At 46.4% G+C, this 19,944-nt stretch overlaps 1 protein-coding gene across 7 annotated transcripts in view; it reads left to right on the top strand.

Moving 5' to 3' along the window:
- RAPGEF1 (Rap guanine nucleotide exchange factor 1) overlaps positions 1-19,944 on the top strand; it is an 84,233-nt gene that overhangs the window by 41,418 nt on the left and 22,871 nt on the right. For 3 of the 7 annotated variants that reach the window (XM_064394080.1, XM_064394085.1, XM_064394082.1), the window contains exons 5-11: positions 1,887-1,975; positions 2,349-2,501; positions 3,899-4,022; positions 5,218-5,401; positions 5,964-6,479; positions 13,082-13,284; positions 15,747-15,905. In XM_064394080.1, coding sequence (XP_064250150.1) covers positions 1,887-1,975; positions 2,349-2,501; positions 3,899-4,022; positions 5,218-5,401; positions 5,964-6,479; positions 13,082-13,284; positions 15,747-15,905 — 1,428 coding nt within the window. The remainder of the gene's footprint in view (positions 1-1,886; positions 1,976-2,348; positions 2,502-3,898; positions 4,023-5,217; positions 5,402-5,963; positions 6,480-13,081; positions 13,285-15,746; positions 15,906-19,944) is intronic. The other 4 variants (XM_064394084.1, XM_064394087.1, XM_064394086.1 and 1 more) reach the window with 2 other exon arrangements.

Raw genomic sequence — 19,944 nt, 5'->3', positions numbered from 1 at the left:
GAAGATACTTTTGAGCCAAATTGAATTGGTTTTCTCCCATTTTAACCTACATTCCCATGTGGAAGAGAATTGTGTGTCCATTATGTCTGGCAAAATAGGAAAACTTCAGCCCTGAGTATCCAGGGCTCCTCAGTGCTGCTGTGGCACAGCCACCACCACAGTCTGCAGTGTTGGCCTGCCTTTGGTTTAAGGTGGTAAAGAAAGGTCAGGAAAAGAAAACATTACATTTTCCCTTCCACAGCCTTCTCAGGGGGATTTTTAAGGAGTATTTTGGCTTTTGGTTTGAATGCCCATAGATTTTATTTCCCATTGTGTTCCTGCCAGTCCTCGCTGGCCACTACCCCAGAGGCCCACAGGGTCCAACGGGATCCACCCCTGAGTCTGTTAAAGTGCATGAGGGTCTCCAAAAACCTTTCCAGCAGTGGAATTTTGTCCAGAGGGCAGAAAGGTGGCAATCCATTGAGTCATCACTCAGCCCCATTGTGCCAAATGCAGCCAAGAGTCAAGTGATGTTACTCATGAGGACACTTCTCAGAACAGACTGTTCCTCACCAGGGCTCTCTGTCCCAGCAGGGACATCTTCATAGTTTTAGTCCCCATGGACATCTGTTTGTGCTCCCTCTTCCTCCCCTCTGTGTGGGATGTTCCAGGACAGCTTGTGCAGAGCTGAGTTTTTGGGTAACACTGGGTATGTTCTGTTGGAGCACCAGCAGTGTAAGTAGAGCATGGAGTCCTGAGTCAGCTGGTGGACTCTTGGGTGGTGTTTGCACCTCATTCCTCTTGTTGTGTGTGTGTTAACCCATGGAATTTCAGCTTTCAGCAGAGCCTTATGTTAAAGTGCCAGAACTGGAGTATTTTCCTCGCTCAGAGGGATGATGGCAATGACATCCCAGCTGCTGCACTGAGGGAGCAATGCCAGTTGTTTCCAAGCTCCACAGACAAGGACACAAAGATGAAACTGGAATGATGACACTGTACTTCAGGCTGCTTTAAAATAAATAAAATTAAAATTGATCCCTTACAGTTTCCTTTGTGTAATATGCTGGGAAGCCAATAGTGGCAGGAAGCACTGCCAGTTTTCCAGCCTGCCTGTAAGAGGGGCATGTGTTTGTATCTGTGAGCAGGAGATCTCTTTGTCAGACATCCATAAAATGTTCTCTCTGTCTTTCTGGCTTGAATGATTGTTGCTTTGACTGCTGGCAGACTTAGAGTTCAGGATTATCATGCCCTTATCTCTTTATCCAGAGCCTTATCTGCCTATAACAGATACACTACAGTAGCTTCTTGAATGATTAAGTCTTCTATTGCTAATGTGTTAAAAGATGGCTTCAGGGGAAGCAGACCTTTTAATGAAGGTGTTCTCTGTTTAATTTTTGGTTGGGCATTTTACAGAAAACTTGCTTTTTGAAACAAATACATTCTTATTTATAAAATAGAAAGCAATTATTTAATGTTGGTTTTGGCTAGATGAAGTACTCCACTGGGTAAGAATGTTTTGTACTTAGATTTATGAATGTAAAGCAAATTTACCATTATCTAGGGTGTTGTGTGGACTGGAACACATTTGTGAGACAGAGAAAAGAGGAAGCATAGCAAAAAGACACACATATGGGTTTGTGCAGAATCCCCATCCAGTCAGGGTAATGAACTTCACTCAAATACTGCCAAAACTTCCTCTGGGTGCAGGCTGCTCCTTAGCAGCTGTTCTGCATCATTTGTGTGGCTCTGGACCAGACTTAAACCCAGCTCAGCTCTCTCTTTGTCCACACCATCATTAAACCATAACCAAAAGTTTACTGCAGGAGCATCTCTTTGTGTTCTGGGATGTTTGAGTGCAGCACTCAGCAAATAGTGATTATTCTCTTTTTCTTCTCTCCATCCATCAGGAGCTGGTCAGACTCACGATTGAAAAGCAGGAGCATCCCTCTCCCACAAGCCCAGTCAAACCCAGTTTACCAGCATGTAAATCTGACAGGTGGGTCACTGATTTCCTCTGTGGGCAGGACTGATATAGAAGGGATGATTTCTGACTGCTGACAGTTAAATCATTCAGCTGTTCTTCACAGGGGGGTTGTGTAGTGTTCTTTATGTAGCCCCCATCCATTTCAGTAGGATCACTAAAAGAAAATATGCTATGATAGGAAAGACACCAAAATCTGGCAGTGAAACAGCCTTTGAGTCACATGCACACTGAGCTCTGCATATACATGGAATTCCACCTGCAGATGCAAATTCTGCCTTCTCTAGGTGTCTGTGTGATAGCACATGATTTAAAATAGGTTTGAATCTGTCAGGGCTCTGTTCCAGCTGTGGTTTATGATCTACAATCTGTGTTTTGCATGTTGCAGCCCTTCAGAACTTCCCCTTACAGACCGAGAAATGGAGATCCTCAACAAAACAACAAATATGACTCAATCCAACGAGCTGCTGACTGACTCCATGGATGAAGAAGTTGCACCTCCCAAACCCCCTCTGCCCAGCATTCGTGTGGCAGAGAACAGGTAATTCTGCCCAGCCAGCTGACCAAAGAGCACCAGTGCCTCTTAACAGCCTGTTGGTTTTTAAACAATCTTGCAAAATGTGCACAATAGAGGAGGGTTAGTGTTGCTTTTGAATTTCCAGTCCTCCAGAGCAATTTTTCCCTGCTCCTGGACTTTGCTTTGTGTTCTGTCTCTTATTTTTTTTTAGTGTCTTTTCCTTCCCTTGTTTTTTATGTGAGGACAGTGCCATGCCCTGATATCCACGCATGAGAAGCATCACATAAATCTGTAGAAACCTCACATAAAACTGTGTGATTTCCACACTGTGCAAGTGTCTTGGGCTGTTGTATCCCATGGGAAATGTTCCTTTAACCTCAGGGGGCAGTTACCAATCTGTCCTGCACAGCCAGGTTGTTCAGCTTTGCCTGTCAGCTTAAGAGTGAAAGCCAAGTATGTGTGAAAAAAAAACCTTGTGCTAAGTTGTTCTTACCCTGTTCTAAGAGTAACCACATGAAAGTTTCTGAGTTCTATTTTGAGAAGGAAGAGAAAACCCCCAATTTGCAGGTTTGTGTGTGTGTGTGTGTGTGTGTGTGTGTGTGTGTGTGTTGTTTTTCTTCTCTAGTACTGGTGTTAATGGCTGGTGTGAAATATACGTGTTGTGGTAATTTGAAAATGCAGCATCGAGGGCTGTGGCTGACAAAAAGAATCACATTTCTGTGTATTTTATGAATTCTCAAAGGTTATATAAAAATTTCGTGGTATGTTCCAAGAACAGACTGTGTTTGCTCTTGGGAACTTCTCAGGCTTGATGACTACCAGAATTACATGTCATTAGAAGCAAAAACTAAAAGTCAAAGGGTTAAACTCTCACAAGTTACTGTAAATGTGGGTCTGACACAGATTCATGCCAAAGCAGGGGGCCCTCACAGTGCACAGTGAGAGCAGATCTGACCCTTTTGTTCCCTGAAGTTCACCAAAAAAGCAGAGAACAAAAAAGATAATTTTCCTGTCCTGTAAATCTGTGAAAATTTGATCTGAAAATTTTTCAGATCTGTAAGGTTTGAGGAGGGGGAGGGGCTTCTGTGAATGGAAACAATATTTGGGTCAACCAAAAACATTTAATTTGGATTTTCACTGCTTGTATTAAGAAATAATTACCATGCTAATTAGCTCCATTAAAAATACTTTTTACAACAGCATTTGTTTTTGTTTGAGAAATACCAGCCTTAAAAAATAAATCACTTAACAGGGCCTTACCTGTGAGAGTATTCTTAAATCGATATTTTTAGTGGATACATTTTGCTGAATAGCTCCTGGCTGACAAAACCTTTCTGGAAAACATCTTGTGAAGCCTCTAAAAATCTTTTTTTTTTTTCTGGAAGAGTGGTGGAAACATCAATTCCTGTTGTGTCTTGCAGCCCTCCACCAGCACTGCCCCCTAAAAAACGTCAGTCGGCGCCTTCCCCCACCAGAGTGGCTGTTGTGGCCCCCATGAGCAGAGCTACCAGTGGGTCCAGTTTACCTGTTGGGATCAACAGACAGGTAATGGCACACCCCCTTTGTGAGAGCCAAGGGAAACGTGCTGTGAGCTGGAGGAAAAGCTCAGGGAGATGCTGAGAGCTGCAGGTCCCTGCTTGTCCCAAGCAGCACAGGCAGCCTGCAGTGGGAGTGGCAGTGGCAGCAACAGCAGTGTCGTAAATAATGTGGACAGCTTAATTTTTATTTTTTTTACAGTGTTGTTGTGTTTAATTAACAAATTGCTACAAACTTCGTTGCCTTGAGGGGTGGCAGAGTGTGAGGATGGGAGGGGCTGAGTGTTGCCATGTCCAACAGATCAGGGGACAGCAGCTGGCTGAGCTCCCTGAGATCTCACCAGGGTTTACTGAGTGAGGTCAGACTGTCTTCATCCAGTCACAATTTAAAACATCTTTTAACTCAAGCAGTAGTTTGAGCTGCTGCTCTGACCGCTCCTGGTGCTTTGGGGGAATTTGTACATTTTCTGGTAGAAAAATGGGAAAGTTGTATGTGTGTTAATCACATTCCATTTCTTGTGCTTGTCTGGGGTTTATGAGGTTGTAAATGGCTGGGTTTCTTTACCCATTCAGGAACTTATTAGCTCAGCAGTGAGGACCTGAATCATATCAAATTGCACAAAAATCAAATCTTGTCCTCATCCCCAAAGCCTCAGCTCTGGCTTAGGGAGCCTCTGCAGTAATTTGGCTGACTCAGATAAAGCTGTGGCCATTTTTCAATTGAAACTACAGTCACACTAAGGTTGTTCTGACAGACTGGGAATAGTGAGGGGTTCAGTCATAGGTTAATGAGCTTGAGGTAATTTCTGAAATGGGACCATAGGCTCACAAAGTTGTATCTCACTGTAATTTATTTTCCCTTTGCATGCACCTGAGGTAACCAAGTATTTGCTAAAGGCCCAGGTACATCATGAGAGATCTTGCAGTGTCATTCCCTTGTCTCAGTGTCGTGACAAGCAGTCATCAGACACACGTAGCTGTGAAGAGCTGGGTCATCTTCTCAGCATCTGTAGGGTCCAGTGTGGGCCAGAGCTCCCTGGCATGGGCTGTTTACCACATCAGAGAGTTTCTGTGTTCTCCCTGAGCTTAGAGAGGGCCAGCAGCACTGATCCTCTCCCCTCCTGTGAGGTCTTTGCTCCTCACTAGCGAGCTGCCGAGAGTGATGGTGATCTGATGTTTTTTATTGTTTTATTTTTGTCCTGAAGGATTTTGATGTTGACTGCTATGCCCAGAGGAGGCTGTCAGGTGGAAGCCACTCCTATGGGGGGGAGTCTCCTCGGCTCTCTCCGTGCAGCAGCATTGGCAAACTGAGCAAGTCTGACGAGCAGCTCTCCTCTCTGGACCGCGACAGCGGGCAGTGCTCCCGCAACACAAGCTGTGAAACCCTGGGTAAGAGGGGCTGCTGGGGCCCTGCCCTGTGCCCTGGCAGCTCAGCTGCAGGAGGTGATGTAGGAAGTGCACTGCACGTGCAGCTGCTGTCTGGGAGTTGCTGCAGGCAGTTCGGTGCAGAGCTGTTCTGTCAGAGAGGAAAAAACCCAGGGGAATGTGTTTGCCTTGCTGTAGGTGATGGTTCTCAAACTCAATTCAGCTCTCAAGTGGAATGTTTTCTTCATTTCAGGCCTGTCTGCAGAAATTACAGTCCTGGTAGACTAAAGCAGTGTGGTTTCTACATGCTAGGAAAGAAAATAAAAATATAAATATCAGACAAATTATGTCTGCAGATGTTCTGCCTACTGAATTTCTATTATTTGTTTGCTAGTGTAAAGAATTAATTATGAGTTGTATGAAGTCTGGATGTTACAGAAGGTGTAAAAAGATGGTCCCAGCTGCAAGGAAGTTCCACTCTGATTAAAATGAGCTGATTAATTAACTGATAGAATGGGAGGGACAGAACTGAGAAGGGCTAAACAGTAAAAGAGAGAAACTAATCCATCATCCTCTGTTCACCCAGATCAATCGGATCACTATGATCCAGACTATGAATTCCTGCAGCAGGACCTCTCCAACACTGATCAGATACCTCCTCAGGGGCCCAGTGTCCTCAGCCCATTGCCAGAGTCCTTGGGCGAGTCCGGCTCCCCTTTCCATGGACACGCTTTCCAGCTCCCGCAGGGCACCTCTCCTCCACTGGAATTCTGCAACCTCTCAGGAGCAGCGCAGCCGACAGAGACTCCCCCAGCTCTGCCAGAGAAGAAGAGGAGGAGTGCAGCCTCCCAGACCTCGGATGGCTCGGGCTGCAGGGTGTCCTACGAGAGGCACCCGTCCCAGTACGACAACATCTCCGAGGACGACCTGCACAACGCCGTCGTTGTCCCCTCCATGCCCTTCACGCCCTTTGCTGCTGTCCTGCCTTTCCAGCAAGGAAACTCTTCAGCACCAGTGGAATTCATTGCTGATTTTGCTGCTCCAGATTCGAACAGTGACCCAGAAAAGCCGCCACCTCTGCCAGAGAAGAAAAACAAACACAGTAAGCGAGTTCCTGTTTGGCTTTTATTTTTTACCTTGCAGTTGTCATGCTCCTGATCATCACTAAGTAATGGTGATCATGGTGATGCTGTTGTTTGAGTCTGAGTGTCAAAAGCAGTTGGTCAATGTCAAAGAGGAGGGGAAATCTCATGGAGGGGAAATCTCAGTGCTGTGGTGGGCAGGGAGTGATTCCCGGGGCCAAGATCAATCCAGGCCCAGGGGATCTGCAGTCACACAGCATCTTCATTGCTGTAGTGAGACCATTTACTTCTCTGTTCACCTGAATGTGAGTCTTTGAGGCACTCTGCCTTGCAGATCTTTCTGGTCTGTCCTCCGTTTTTAAGTCAGTTCCCTCCCCCCTTCCCCAATTCCCCAATTCCCACTGCAGAGGAGAGTTGGGTCCTCTCCAGGGGCTCGGAGAAAGGAGTGCTTTTCTGTCCAAAACCCAGCCTTGCCAGAGCAGTTCCTTGGCAATGGGAGCACAGTCACCCACATAGCTGTGCAAGACAACACTATTAACTAGACTCCAGTACTGCTGTTTTGCTACAGGATCTCATTTCCTTTGGATGCCTGAGAATTTCCCACATCATTAAAACAAGCAGCCTCTAAAAGCAAAAGCTCCTGTCCCCAGCCAGACTCCTGGCACACCAGGGCTGACCACATCTCAAGCTCACAACCTTCTTCTGATTTCCTTAATGTTCATGGCTGAAAAATGTCAAACCTCTTGCCAAACAGGCAGCCACAGTGCTGTGCCAGGGAAGGCTGTGGACTGCACAGTGAGGCCCAGCAGATATTGGTTTGCTGGTCACTGGCTGGCTTTGCAGCTGTGTGCTGCATGAGGAGGTAATGTATACAAGCTCTGGAGGAACAGCATTACATTGCATGGCTGGCAGCCCAAGAGAAGAGCTGATTTCAAAGAGCTGAGTTGGCCTTCTGGCTCCTTTCTGCAGTTTATAGACTTCTCACTGAGAATAGTTTTTGTCCAGAGAGGTTGTGGACTCCCTGTCCCTGGAGGTGTTCCAGGGCAGGCTGGATGGCACTCTGAGCAACCTGGCCTAGTGGAAGGTGTCCCTGTCCATGGCAGGGGGGTTGAAACTGGCTTCTTCAAGGTGCCTTCCAACCCAAACCAGTCTAAGATGCTGCAATTCTGTGGATAAGGTGGGAGTGAGAGGGGTGTGTGTGTCAGGGTGTATTCTCTCCATTCCTGTGCAGTGCACTCTGCCAGTCACTTCTTTAAAAATATGCCTTGTCTAAAAGCGTGTCCATTATCCCTAAGTGACCATCCACATGAGGTACCCTCAGGGATTTTACTCAGAGGCTTGACCCACCTGAGAGTGAGGGCCATCCAAGTGTCCCCATATGCAGGAAATCTCTTTTGTTCCTCTCTGGTAATCAAGCAGTTAAAGACACTAAAATCAGCTAAAAAACAGGCTGAGATGGTTGGTTGTGGACAACAGAGAGGAAACAAATGGGCACAGGCAAAGGTGTTACAGCTTGTGCTGTTCAAAATCCTCTCCTGAAGCGTGAGCTGCCAGGGGCTGTGATGCAGAGCACGTTAGTGCAGGATCAGATCCTTGAAGATGAGGGATGTTTGTTACACCACTCAGGCTGGGATGGAGGCAGGGAAATGCCCCTCTGTGCACGTAGGCAGCTTCAGTGGAGAGGAGATTCCTGGGTGGATCTTGGGTAAGAGGAAGTTTGACGTTTGAGAGAGATGTGAGCTGTTTGCTTGTGTCTTTAAGCCCCATGTCTTTGTTTTCTGGTGTCACACAAGATGCCAAAGAGTTGACAACAACTTTAAAAGCAATGTGTATTATTGCTTGAGCACAACTTTAACCTCAGTACCAAGGCCTTGTGTGAATTTTCTTTGATGTTGGATTAGAGTTAATTGTACTATGGCACTATCAGAAATATTGTGAGGATTGATCAGATTGCATTGTTAGGAGAGGTAGGAGCTGTTACCTAATGCATTGTCAATTCTGATGATTTGATAAAGCATCCTTGCTGCAAAACTTGTAGGTAGTCCTGGGGCTGATACCTGACCATTGCAAATTTTTTAGTTGCATTTGTGTGACACTGAGAACTTGTTTTAAGTTGTTTTTACCTCACAGTATATCACACCGTGGATTTGTGGTTGCTAGTTTTACTTTTTCAGCATTTAAAAGTCCAGTCAAACATTACTCAGCCTCTGTGGTGACACCCAGGATATTTTTTGCCCAGAGGCTGATGCATGTTGATATTCTTGTGTAATCACCCAGGGCTGCTTCCACAACCTCAGCAAGCTCCTGGGATCTGGAGGAGATGCATGGATTTGTTAAAAAGCTCACACAGATGGGACTTGGTTGTAGTGCCTTTGTTGTGGGTGATCTTTTGGTAGCTGGCAGTAAGTGTTACAGCAGAGACACTGATGGTCTTTGCTGGTAATACACAGAAGATCTGCTTGAGTTAACCTTGTGTATTGCTGTGAGCTGAGCTCAGAGGGACCTCCAAGAGTTGACTTCTGTATAATTTACACAGAGCAGTGATAGGGCTTTTAGTCTGGCATGAGTTATAGTTATTTTACTGTGCTGTAGGAGCACATGTTACTGTGCTAAGGGCAAATTACTCCAGACTTCTGCTTGAGCACCAGCACCGTGCTCCTGCTGAACAAGACACAGACACGGAACAGCTTCTGCCATTAGGAGCCCAGAGTCAGAATTAACAAGATCCTTTCCCCAAACAGCTTGGGAACTACTGGTGAGGCACTTATTCATGTTTCCCTCCCTGTCAGTGGGAACAAAACGCAGCCTGGTGCCCAGTGAGCAGCTGGTATTTAACTGCAGGAGCCACGCTGAGGGCAGGCTGGGCTCAGCCAGCGGATAATGCCAGCTCTGTGAGGAGCAGCCCTCCTCCCAGAGGTGACAGCAGCCACTGCCTCGTTGACCTTGACTTCTCCAGTGAGTTGCTGTGTGGTATAGCTTAAGAATGTCCATTATTTTGGCTCTTGCCCATGCAGACAGATCTGTTGTGCCTGTGCAGAGCTGAGCTGTCAGGGAGTCCTCCAAGGGGATGCTCACCTTATTGCAGGTGTGCCTTAGAGCTGATCATCTCCTAATAACCCCTCTGGACTCCAGCAACCTCTGGTCCTCTCCTGCAGATGAGTGCTGCTTCCAGGAGAGCTGGCCCTGGGAGAGCAGTACCTGTGATTTCTGCCATATGGGCAGAGCTGGTGTGTGCTGGAAATCCCTGAGCAGCTTCAGCTCCTTCAGAAATGACAGCCAAGGCACTGCAAGCAGATTGCTGGGAAGGTGTTCTAGCCTCAGTCTGAGATTTCATGGCTTTTTTAATTTCACATGTTTTCTGTCTGGGTTAAGAACTGACATAAACTGGGCATGTGGTGGGAGAGGTTTCTCTCTCACGCCTCCCTTCTCTCCTGGGGTGCTGCCTTGAGACTGTCACTCCACCCCAGCTGCTCACTGGGGAGTTGCAGCCCCCATCCCTCCCTCTGCACAGTTGCTGCAGGGCGTGCAGCCTGAGCTGAGCTGCTGATGTAATTTCCCATCTGCTTTTAAATTTCTGCCTTGTTAAAAACCACAGTGGAGAAGACCCTTTGCAATCAGGAGTCATGGGCGTGCTCTTGCTCTCTTACTCTCCTGTTCAAGATTGGCAGGATTTTAACAATGCCTATTTTGATTTGCACTCTGCACTGCCAGGTTTGTATTTCACCATCCCAACTGTTTTTCACTTTGCCTAAAAACAAAGATGACAAAGTAGAGGCAGAGACATGCTCACCTGCCCAGGACCAGTTGTAACAAGCCAGGCAGGGGAGCTGCCATGACAATGGGATGCATTAGCCCCATAAAGAGCTGAGATAAAAGAGCTCTTCATTATTCCCTTGCAGATTGAGTTAAGGCAGATTGAGCATTCAGGCTCACTGCCCTGAGTTGCAGTGATTTAATTTTACACAAGTGTCTGATGTGGTGCCCTTTTCACCAACACTTCTGAGCTGTGGTGTCATTGCAGTGTTTGGTGCTGTTCCAGGAGCTCCCAGCTATGGATCCCCAGTGTCTGCAGGTCTGGCTGTTCAGTGAAGCACTGCTTTTGGGTGACTCAACACCAAGGGTTGGTCTGGATTCAGCAGTGCCTGCTGCATTGTGCCAGCACTGCCAGGCCTGCCTTCTTGGCTTTTGTCCTGCTCAGTTGATGAGCTCTCAAAATGTGGTCTTTCCCTCAAGCTCTTGTCCTCTGCACTTCTGCAAGGACTCCTGATCCTTAGTTCAGTTTTGCTGCTAAAGAAATATCTTTCACAAGCGTTCTTTAGATCTTGTCCCCTGAAGCTGTTGTGTGATACCAGGGCATTTTCCAGGGCACAGGAGCACCTCACCAGCTGAACCACTGATACTTGAAAAGACTATTTTAGCAATTCTGTATTTCCTGCACCATCACCATGATTCCAAATCAGACAGCATTTCCAGAACATGCTTCTTTTCACTGTGAGGTTGTTCTGGGAAGGAGCAGGGAGTCTGAGGGAGGAAGAGGAGCAAGGCTCAGGTGTCAGGGAGAGCTGGAGGTCAGAATTGCAGCAGCTTTGGCAGAGCTGTGCAGGACTGGCTGTACTGCAGGGCATGAGCAGGTTGTCCCCTGGCAGGACTGTGGGGTCACAGGATGGGGACAGCAGGTGTTGCCGGTCAGGACTGAAATCCATCAGCTCCATTTCCTGTGCTCCCATTGCCTCGACCTGGTTTTTTTCATTATTTCTTTTTTTCTTTATTCTATTTTTTGGAAGAGGGTTATAATTCTTTTGGGGAAGGGCAGCTGTGTTAGCTCCATTTCTAAATGGAGTTTAAAATATTAGAGGAAATCTGAAAAAAGGTGCCCAAGACAGGTGCAAAGCAAGTCCTTCCTGCTGACACATTTGCAGGGCTGTATCCTGTTTAAAGGCTGGCCCAGGGGTCTGCCTTGGCAGGTGAACAGAGGACTCTGCCTTGCAGCCAGTGTGGGAACCAACTTCATGATGTGCAAATCCTGCATTGTGCTCGTTGTATTTATAGCTTTCACTGAAGTCATCCACTCCTTTCAGCTGTACAACTGAAATGCCAGCAGAAGAGGAAAAATTGCCACCAAATGACCAGATTTACAAAAAGTAACAACTGCTTGTTTATCAGGAGGAAGGGAGGGATGATCACAGTGCCTTGTGCGTGACAGCATGTTTACAAGAAGGCCTTGGTTACTCCTTCCCATGACACTTAAATACATCTGTTTCTCCTGCTCTCAGGTGTGCAGAAGGGGGTTCTTTCTTTGTTTTACATTATTCAGTACACTTGTGATCCTTAATAATGGGGGTGGGTTTGAAGTAGTCTTTCTATGGCACTGGATGTCATCCTCCCTCTCCAACACTAAAATATTGCAGCAGTAACTAATCCTCTGTCAGAGCTGCCTAGGCTCACCTCTGTGGGTTTTTTATAGATTTTGGAAGGAATATTGTACAGATGGAAAGGTCCTCTAGACCAGGTTTGATCCCATTTAAATTTCCATTGAGCCACATCTCACAAAAGCTTGTGAATCAGTTGAATTTGAAAATTTGAAATGGTAAGTTGGTTTAAAAAGGGATGGGAGGAAAGGGTGTTGGAATTGAGCTAAGGAGGTAGGAACATGTGATCAGTGGCACTTTTAGAAGTGTTTTGTAAGTATTTTGTACCAGGATTGGCAGTGGCATTTAAAGAGCTGAGGGAGAGGCACACCCAGTCTCACAGGTAGGTGTTCTGTGATAACAGTTTTATCAGCTTGCTAGAATGGGGGAACACTGCATGCCTCCTGCTTCTAGAAATCTTGCTGACTGCAGACATGAGACTTACTGTAGGCACAAGAATTATTACAGATTTATTGTCCAGGTTGCATTGTTACACTCCTAAAAAGCAGATTTATGCTATTCTGGTGTTTTTGGTGACTTCCTGTTGAGGAATACTCTCAGAATTGCCGTGGATTATGTGAGGATTTGGGTTAAGCATCAGTGAATGGCACTTCTCAAGTTGCTGTTTGGAGACCTCACTGGTTCCAGAGTATTCCCAGCTGTGTTTGTGGCCTGGGATGGTGTTGGTTGTGTGCTGGCTGGCAGGATGGGTATCTGGATTTGCAAGGTGCATGGCAGCTGTGGGTGCCCTTCTGAGGACAAGCAGCTGCCTGCTTGTCAAAGCACGGGCAACTCAGACGTTGGAAAGAGAAAATGATGCATCTGACTCCATCATCAGAAGGCTAAATAATTACTTTATTATTCTATACTATATATATTGCATCTGAAGCGAATCTGCCTTGCACTCACCCAGCTGCACAGAACTGCACTCATCTCTGATTCTCTCGTGACTGTCTCGTGACAATCCAGACTCACACACACAACTCTTGGCCCCGATAGGCCAAGGGAACAAAACATCCTCACTTCAGGTAAAACACCTCAATATTGCCATTCTACTTTAGCACAACACAGGCACAGCAAGAGAGATAAGAACTATGTTTTCCTCCTTCTCTGCTTGTCTCACAGCTTCTCTCTGTGGTGAATAGCACACCTGCTGACCCTCAGCTGGGGTTTGCAGAGCAGGACAGTGAGTGCCTCCTCTCTTTGCCTTGCAGTGATGGCCTACATGCAGTTTGTGGAAGACTACTCAGAGCCACAGCCCTCCATGTTCTACCAGACCCCCCAGAACGAGCACATCTACCAGAAGAAGAACAAGTACCTCAGGGAAGTCTACGGGATCAACGACTCCTTTATCAGCCTGGACTCCTCTCAAGATCTGGCACCTCCTCCTGCTCTCCCACCCAAGCAGAGGCAGCTGGTGAGTGACACCTCAGGGACACCTGGCAGGGCCACCAGGCTCCCAGGAACAGCTCTGCTCTTCCTGCTCCTGCTCCTGACAGGCAGAGGTGGTGGGAGGCTGTCTCACTGGTGTAACCACGTCGTGCTCCTTGGCAGCTTGTGAACATGGTTTTAGGCATTTTGCATTATGTGAATTTTTTGCTGCTTTCCAACCCCACGTTCAGACCATTCCCTGTAAGCTTTGAAAGTCCTAAAATGCCCTAAAAATGAAACGTTTGTCTTCCACATGGCAGGGCTGAATCTGTGCCAGGCTTGTGTAACGACAACTGCTTGGAAGATTTTGGCACACTGAGCAACACTATTTTTTCAAGAGATTGCTGCACTGTTGTTCCCACTGCTGTTTTGAAACTGTTGTCAGAGATGCCACTAATAATAACTGTTTGAACACAATAACTGCTGTTATGTTGTTGTGCACAGACCTTTGGTAGAGCCACTGCTTCCCTCTGCATGTTTCCTTCACGTTAGTCCCCTTGTGTGAGTGAGGATTTTACCTGTTCCTCAGTGTTCTGCTGGCCCCCCAGGCTGTTCCCACATCCACATGTGTGTGGGTGGTGGGTTTAACAGCACAGAAAGGGCCATTTTCCATGTGGGGGATGAAATCCTGACCTCACTGATGGCAGCAGCAGTTCTGTTTCCGACCTCAGTGGAGGAGTGGGATTTTGTCCCATTTCCTTTTAAGTTTTCATTTCTTTTCTTGCTCTCTTTTTTTTTTTCCCAACTCCAACCTAAGGTATTTTGTTTATATTAATTACCTTATTTGTTCTGTTAAAAAATAATTTTGTTCTGATGTAGCTTACTTAAATTGGCCATGGCATTAACAAAATGGGAGGAAATGTGGGAACAGAGCCATGGTCTTACCATTGTGAGGGTGACTCTTGCAATATTTCTTCATGTTTTGTGTGCTAAAGTTTGGCTGTCCCAGAGTGTTACTTTTTAACTCTAATTTTGGGATTTGCATAACTACATTCCTGTGATGCAAGTAGGAATCCTAAAATGATAAAGTGACATTTTTGGCTAAGCTGAGCTGATTTTATTATTATTATTATTATTAATTCTTTGTGGGGACTAGACTTTAAATGCTGACATCCCATTTGCTTTTCAGGGATACTAAAGAGTCTACAGGCCTCATCTCTGGAGGATCAGGCAGTTCTCCAGGGTCTGTGGTCCCCATCAGTGTGACCCTTGCACTGACACTTGTACCTTGCAGTGCCTTGCCTGCCTTCCCCTCCTGGAGGTGGCTGCACTTCAGGGATGTTTCTAGAGGTGACTTGGGCTGCACAGTCATGAGCAGAGTTTGCAAAGCACAGATCTACTGCAGCCATTGTGCAGAAGGGAGATTCTTCTCCTGTCCTGAATTTGATGGCTGAAGCAAAGCATTTCTTTGCTTCCCTTTAATAATTTTCTGGACAGCCAAGATGTCACGGCTTTGCCTGCTGGCTATTCTTGTCATTTTACAAGTTGACACCATCAAGGTGTTGCTTGCAGTTCCCCTGAAGCAAAGGTTTCTTCAAGTGCAGCCTCCCACCCTTCATCCCTCTGTTGGAAAAGAGGTGCAAGCAGGTGATGGCTTATTCAACAGTGCCTGTAAAAGCCACCAGACTCTTGTTCCTCTGCTCCTGCTGCCCTGGGAGTTTTTGATTTGGCTAATCAAATGGGCATCAGCTGCTCTAGCAGCAACAAGTTTTGCTGGATGGACTCTTCTGTAATATAATAATGAGGAAGTCCTTTCTTGTCAGCTTCAGATCTTAATCAAAAACAAGATTGTATGCTTATATTGTATGTTTTATTCAACAAGTCTGAGAATATACCTTATCCTCTCTCAGTCTCTTTTCCATAGGGGAATTCAGGAGAAATTCCTTGCTAGGATTTGTCACTTGCAGTGTAAAGCTGCCTCCTGTGCAAATGATTATTACCTTGGGCTGGACAGAGAAGTGGCAGCATGTCACTGTCAGCAGTCTCACAGCAGTACCAGTGAGGATCCACAGCTCACGCTGGAGAGGCCAAGTTCCCAATCTGCAGGTTGCCAGACAAAAATAGCAATGTGCAAGAAGTGTGTGCTTGGAGGCAGTTCCTCCTTTGGGGGCCTGCCCCCACGGCAGGGGGACAAAAGGGCAGCGAGGAGCAGCTTGTCTGTGCCAGCAGCAGCTGTCCACGGGTGAGAGGGGAGGGGGAGGCAGGAGTTCATTTTTTCAGGGATTTGTGAAACAAAGAAGATTTGAATTGTGATTTTTGTCGTGCCCCTTGAACTCAAGAAGGGCATATTGGTGTGTCTGGCTCCGATGAGCTGTATGAATAGCTGTTTGTTTAGCCAGCCATTATATGCATTGTTTTACAGTTAGCCTTTCTTGCCCTTTATTCACCGCCTTTTCTGTGCTCTCTTTCTCTGTGTCTTGTGTCTCCTGCTTTCTCCCCCCTCCTCAGCAGGCCTCCTATGCTGCCTCTTCTTTCTCTTCTGTCTCCTACTGTGTCCAGCAACCCAAAGTGCCCTTCACCCCCGAGGACTGCGGTGCCACTCAGGGCCTCACTATGTCAGTCTCTAACTCCTTTCTCAGCCGGCACAGCTCCTTCCCTGTGCACTCGGTGAGTTCTCTGCTCTGGAACACGTGGGTATGCTCTGACTGCTGAGCCCTGCTGGGCCACTCCTGTGCTTCCCTCTCAGGTGAGCGTGGAGGTTCCTTTGGGGGCTTTTGAGCTCCTGTAGTCGCCAGCCAGGTGGGAGAAACAGTGTGTGAGTCTCACCAAGTGTGAGTCTCACAAATTGTAAATCTCACCAAGTGTAAGTCTCTCCAATTGTAAATCTCACCAAGTGTAAGTCTCACCAAGTGTAAGTCTCACCAATTGCAAATCTCACCAAGTGTAAGTCTCACCAATTGTAAGTCTCGCCAAGTGGAGCCAAGGGGAGGTGTAGCTTTCTTCCCACGTTGACATTTGTGGCAGGGGACTGAGGAAGGAGAGCTGGCCTGTGTGCCCAGGCACACTCCTGTGGCCTCTGCCCACCCCAGGCTGCACGTTGGAGCTGCAAAGTCTTTTTGTCCCATTGCATAATGCCAGTGATGTGGATGAGTCAATTAAAGGTTGCTCTGTGAGCCTGGCCTTGGGAGAAATAACAAAATCCCCAAAATCCATGAATTTAGTCAAACATGTGAAACGGGCTGCAGCTCCTTATTTTTATTTTTTTTTTCTAGAAAAAGGCCTCTACTAGATCTTCCATCTCATTTTTTCCTGTCTGCTTCCCTTCACGTCTCCATGGTCCCAAACAAGCTCAGTTTGCTTGTATGATTTGCTGATGGATGAGCAGGGTTTTCTCTCCTACAGCACTTGTGAGCAGCCTGAAGAGAAGATGGCAGGAGGAGCTGGAAATCATTTAAATCAAAATAGTATTAGAGCACTGCTTAAGTCTCTGATCAGCTGCTTAAATTAAATGGTAGTAATAACAAAGTATTAATATAATGAAATTAAATTCAACTGTGGGATTCTAGCAGCTCATCAGTGTGGGGCTCATTTCCATGTAAAACTGTGTGGTTATGCTCTGATTGCCATGTGATGACAACTGAGAATACACTATTTTTTGACAGTGACCTGGATGTTTAGTAAATTAGGCTTCTTCTGGAGAAGAAATTATCAGACAAGACTTGAGAAGATTCCGAAGTGTTCAATTAGTTGAATATGAAATGTTTGAAAACAGTATCCTCCCACTGTGCTATCTTCCCATTTCAGCACTTACTCATTCTTTAAAAATTAGTGATAATCACTGGTCCAAAGAAGAAAGTATTCAAGTGCTTCACAAGCCATGAATGAAAGCTTTTGGCTTCCACTTGTGTGAGAGAGAGCAGTATCACAGCTCTGCTGCACAGATGAAAAGGCTGAGGGGTGGCAAGGTTAGTGTTTGCATAAATTTGTGGTAAACAGTTCTAAAATTTGAAGTAAAAGTCCTGAATTGTACAGCTCTCTTACTTGGTAGTGGTCCTCGCTAGCAAAACATGGAACTGTAGGACTAGATAAAAGTACTTGACTATTTTTGATTTAATTGAGAGGCTATAAATATGATTCTATAATGTTCTAAAAATACGTGGGCACTTTGATTTAAAAAACGTCCTTATTGGATTAAATGGTTACTGCCTATTAAATTGCTCTGACCCATTCTCATCTTACTTTGGACTACATTACTGTGAATATATTATTTTAAGAAATGTTAAAACTTCATTAAAAATCCTTACTCATTTTTGCAAGGATTTGGTGAGGGTAAATTAAATGGCTGGAGCATGAGGAGCAATGAGACAGGGAACTGTCAAATGAAATAAGCCGAATTAAAAATGGTGATTTTTCCATTAGTGCCTTTAAATTAGGATAATTTCATAGTTTCTCATTATCTGTTCTATTTTTTCACAGCCAAAAATGAGATTTTCACTACGAAAGTGTCTCTTTGAGCTACAGAATACCAATGTCCTTACGTGCATCATAGCTGACCCATGTAATACCATAACCACAGTTTATCCTGTTTCCCCTATCCCTAATAAGACAGAGATGTGAAACAGCTGTGGGGGTTTGGATGCCTCCCAGGGTGACACCCTGCATCAGCCCTGGAAGGAGCAGAGCCCCTCCTGCAATCTGCCCTGGGAGGTTTCACCCTAGGGATGCCACGAGCTGCACCAGGAGCACTTCAGCATGCTGCTCTGCTCCTCATATCCTCATCTTCATTTCTCCTCTCTCCCTAGGGAAAGGGCACTCAGGTGAAAAATAAACTGGCAAAAATCAGCATAAGCAGCCACCAGCCCCAGCCAAGGTGTGCCAGGGAGAGCACACCTTTCAGACACTGCCAGCTGAGCACTTGGCCTCTTGTGTACCCAGATAGCAGTGGTGACTATCAGATCTCCTAAAATTATATGTTTCCTACATAAATTGTTACTCATTCTGCACAGGAATCACAATCCTCCTTGGATCAATAGCAGGAAGTCCGAGCTGCTGAACTCGATGGCTGTCCACTGACCCCATGTCAGCAAGGCCCTGCAAGTGTAGCCAGTTTTCAGAAAGTGCCCTGTGCTTATTTTCCTTCCCTGGAGGCTGGCTAGGGAGGCCACAGGAGTCACTCCCAGGGAGGACCTGTCCCTGTCCCCATCTGTTCACGTGCCAGCAGTGGGGAGGCTGAGCCTGCACCACGTTCTGCTTGTCATCCCCTTAGCTCTGTGCTCCAGGTGAAGGATTAGTGCCTTACTCCTGATTTACATGGCTTAACAAGACTGTCTTCAGACAGCAGAAAAGAGGTGAAGTTGTTCAGAGCATCTTTTAATTTTTAATGGATGAATTTTTCTAGAGCCATGACTCCTTTCTCTCCAGTCAGCACTGCAGGGGCTGCTGCAGCCCAGCTGCCACTGCTGCTCTGTCAGCCCACTAATTGTGCTTTTCCCTCCTTTGCAGGAAATTGTGTCAGAGGTAATAACTTTTACTGGATAGAGGCAGATCTTGAGCAACTGCATCAGACCTCATAGGTTTGGCAAGTTGAGCTGTTTTTTGTCCGAGTCTGACTCGTGTCTGGCCTCTGTGCCAGCAGGGGTTGTGTTGGTCGTGTGGGCTGGTGTTGTAAGGAACTGCATCATGTTCCCCATCCCATGGACAGCTGGGCCATTAAATCCCACACTGGGGGGACAACTGGATTGTGCTGTCAAGAATCATTCAAGGGATTCCCACCTCTTTTGAAAGTTCTGAGCAGTGGGGAAGGAGCTTTGCAACAAGGAGGCATCATCCTTGGTTCTGGTTGGCAGTAGTTTCTCTCCAGCTCATCCCCTCTCTCCCTTCCTGTGAGCACAGAGCTGCTGTCCCTTGGTTTGATCAATCCTTGTGCTGTTTGCCTGGAAATGGGTGGGCAGGCAGCAGGAATAATCAGGTCTTGGAACCTCGTTCCTTCCTGGCAGCTGGAGAACTCTGCACTGGTAGAGGAAATTCCCAGTGACGAGCTCCACTGCTGCCCATCCCCAGGTTTCCCACCAAGGCTGCAGAAAGTCCTCTGGAAGCTTTTCCTTGCTGAAACAAGGAACATTTGTATCTCCAAGGCATGTACATGCCATTAGTGGAAATTTGGCTGCATCCTTCACTGTGGAGAAATAAGTTGCCTTTCTCAAAATGTTGGGGTTTTTTCTTATGTTTTCTTTTTAATTAAGGAACATTTCCAGTAATTTACCAGAAACCAATTGGCTGTCAGATTCCAGCAGAAGGCGCAAGTGATTTCCTTATGAAAGCTCCAGTTCAGCACTTCTGTTCTCACTTGTTCTCACCATTCTTGAGCAAATTGAGCAAGTGCACAGAAAATTCACAGCAACTGTTCTTCTTCCTTGTGTGCATGCTAACGTCTGTTCAGGAAAAGGGGGGTCAGAGAAGCGGTTAAAGGCGTGCACGACGCAGCCATGTGCTCCCCACGTTTTCCCTGCCTTGTTCCTGTTCCTGGAGCTCACTTCCAGCCTGCAGCACACCCCAGGCTCTGGCCCTCAGCAGAGACCCAGCTCTTTTCATTCACATGGTGGGAGCCTCAGTCAAACCACGGCTGGGAAGTCATGATGTGTTTGCTCATTTCTGTCCTAAGGCTTTGGCTCCTTAATTTGGAGCAGAGGGAAGGGGGATTGAAAAG

The sequence above is a fragment of the Passer domesticus genome, chromosome 18, assembly GCF_036417665.1.
Source record: "Passer domesticus isolate bPasDom1 chromosome 18, bPasDom1.hap1, whole genome shotgun sequence".
Lineage (NCBI taxonomy): Eukaryota > Metazoa > Chordata > Aves > Passeriformes > Passeridae > Passer > Passer domesticus.
The sequence above is the reverse complement of the archived record's forward strand: the minus strand, read 5'-3'. Positions and strand labels throughout refer to the sequence as shown.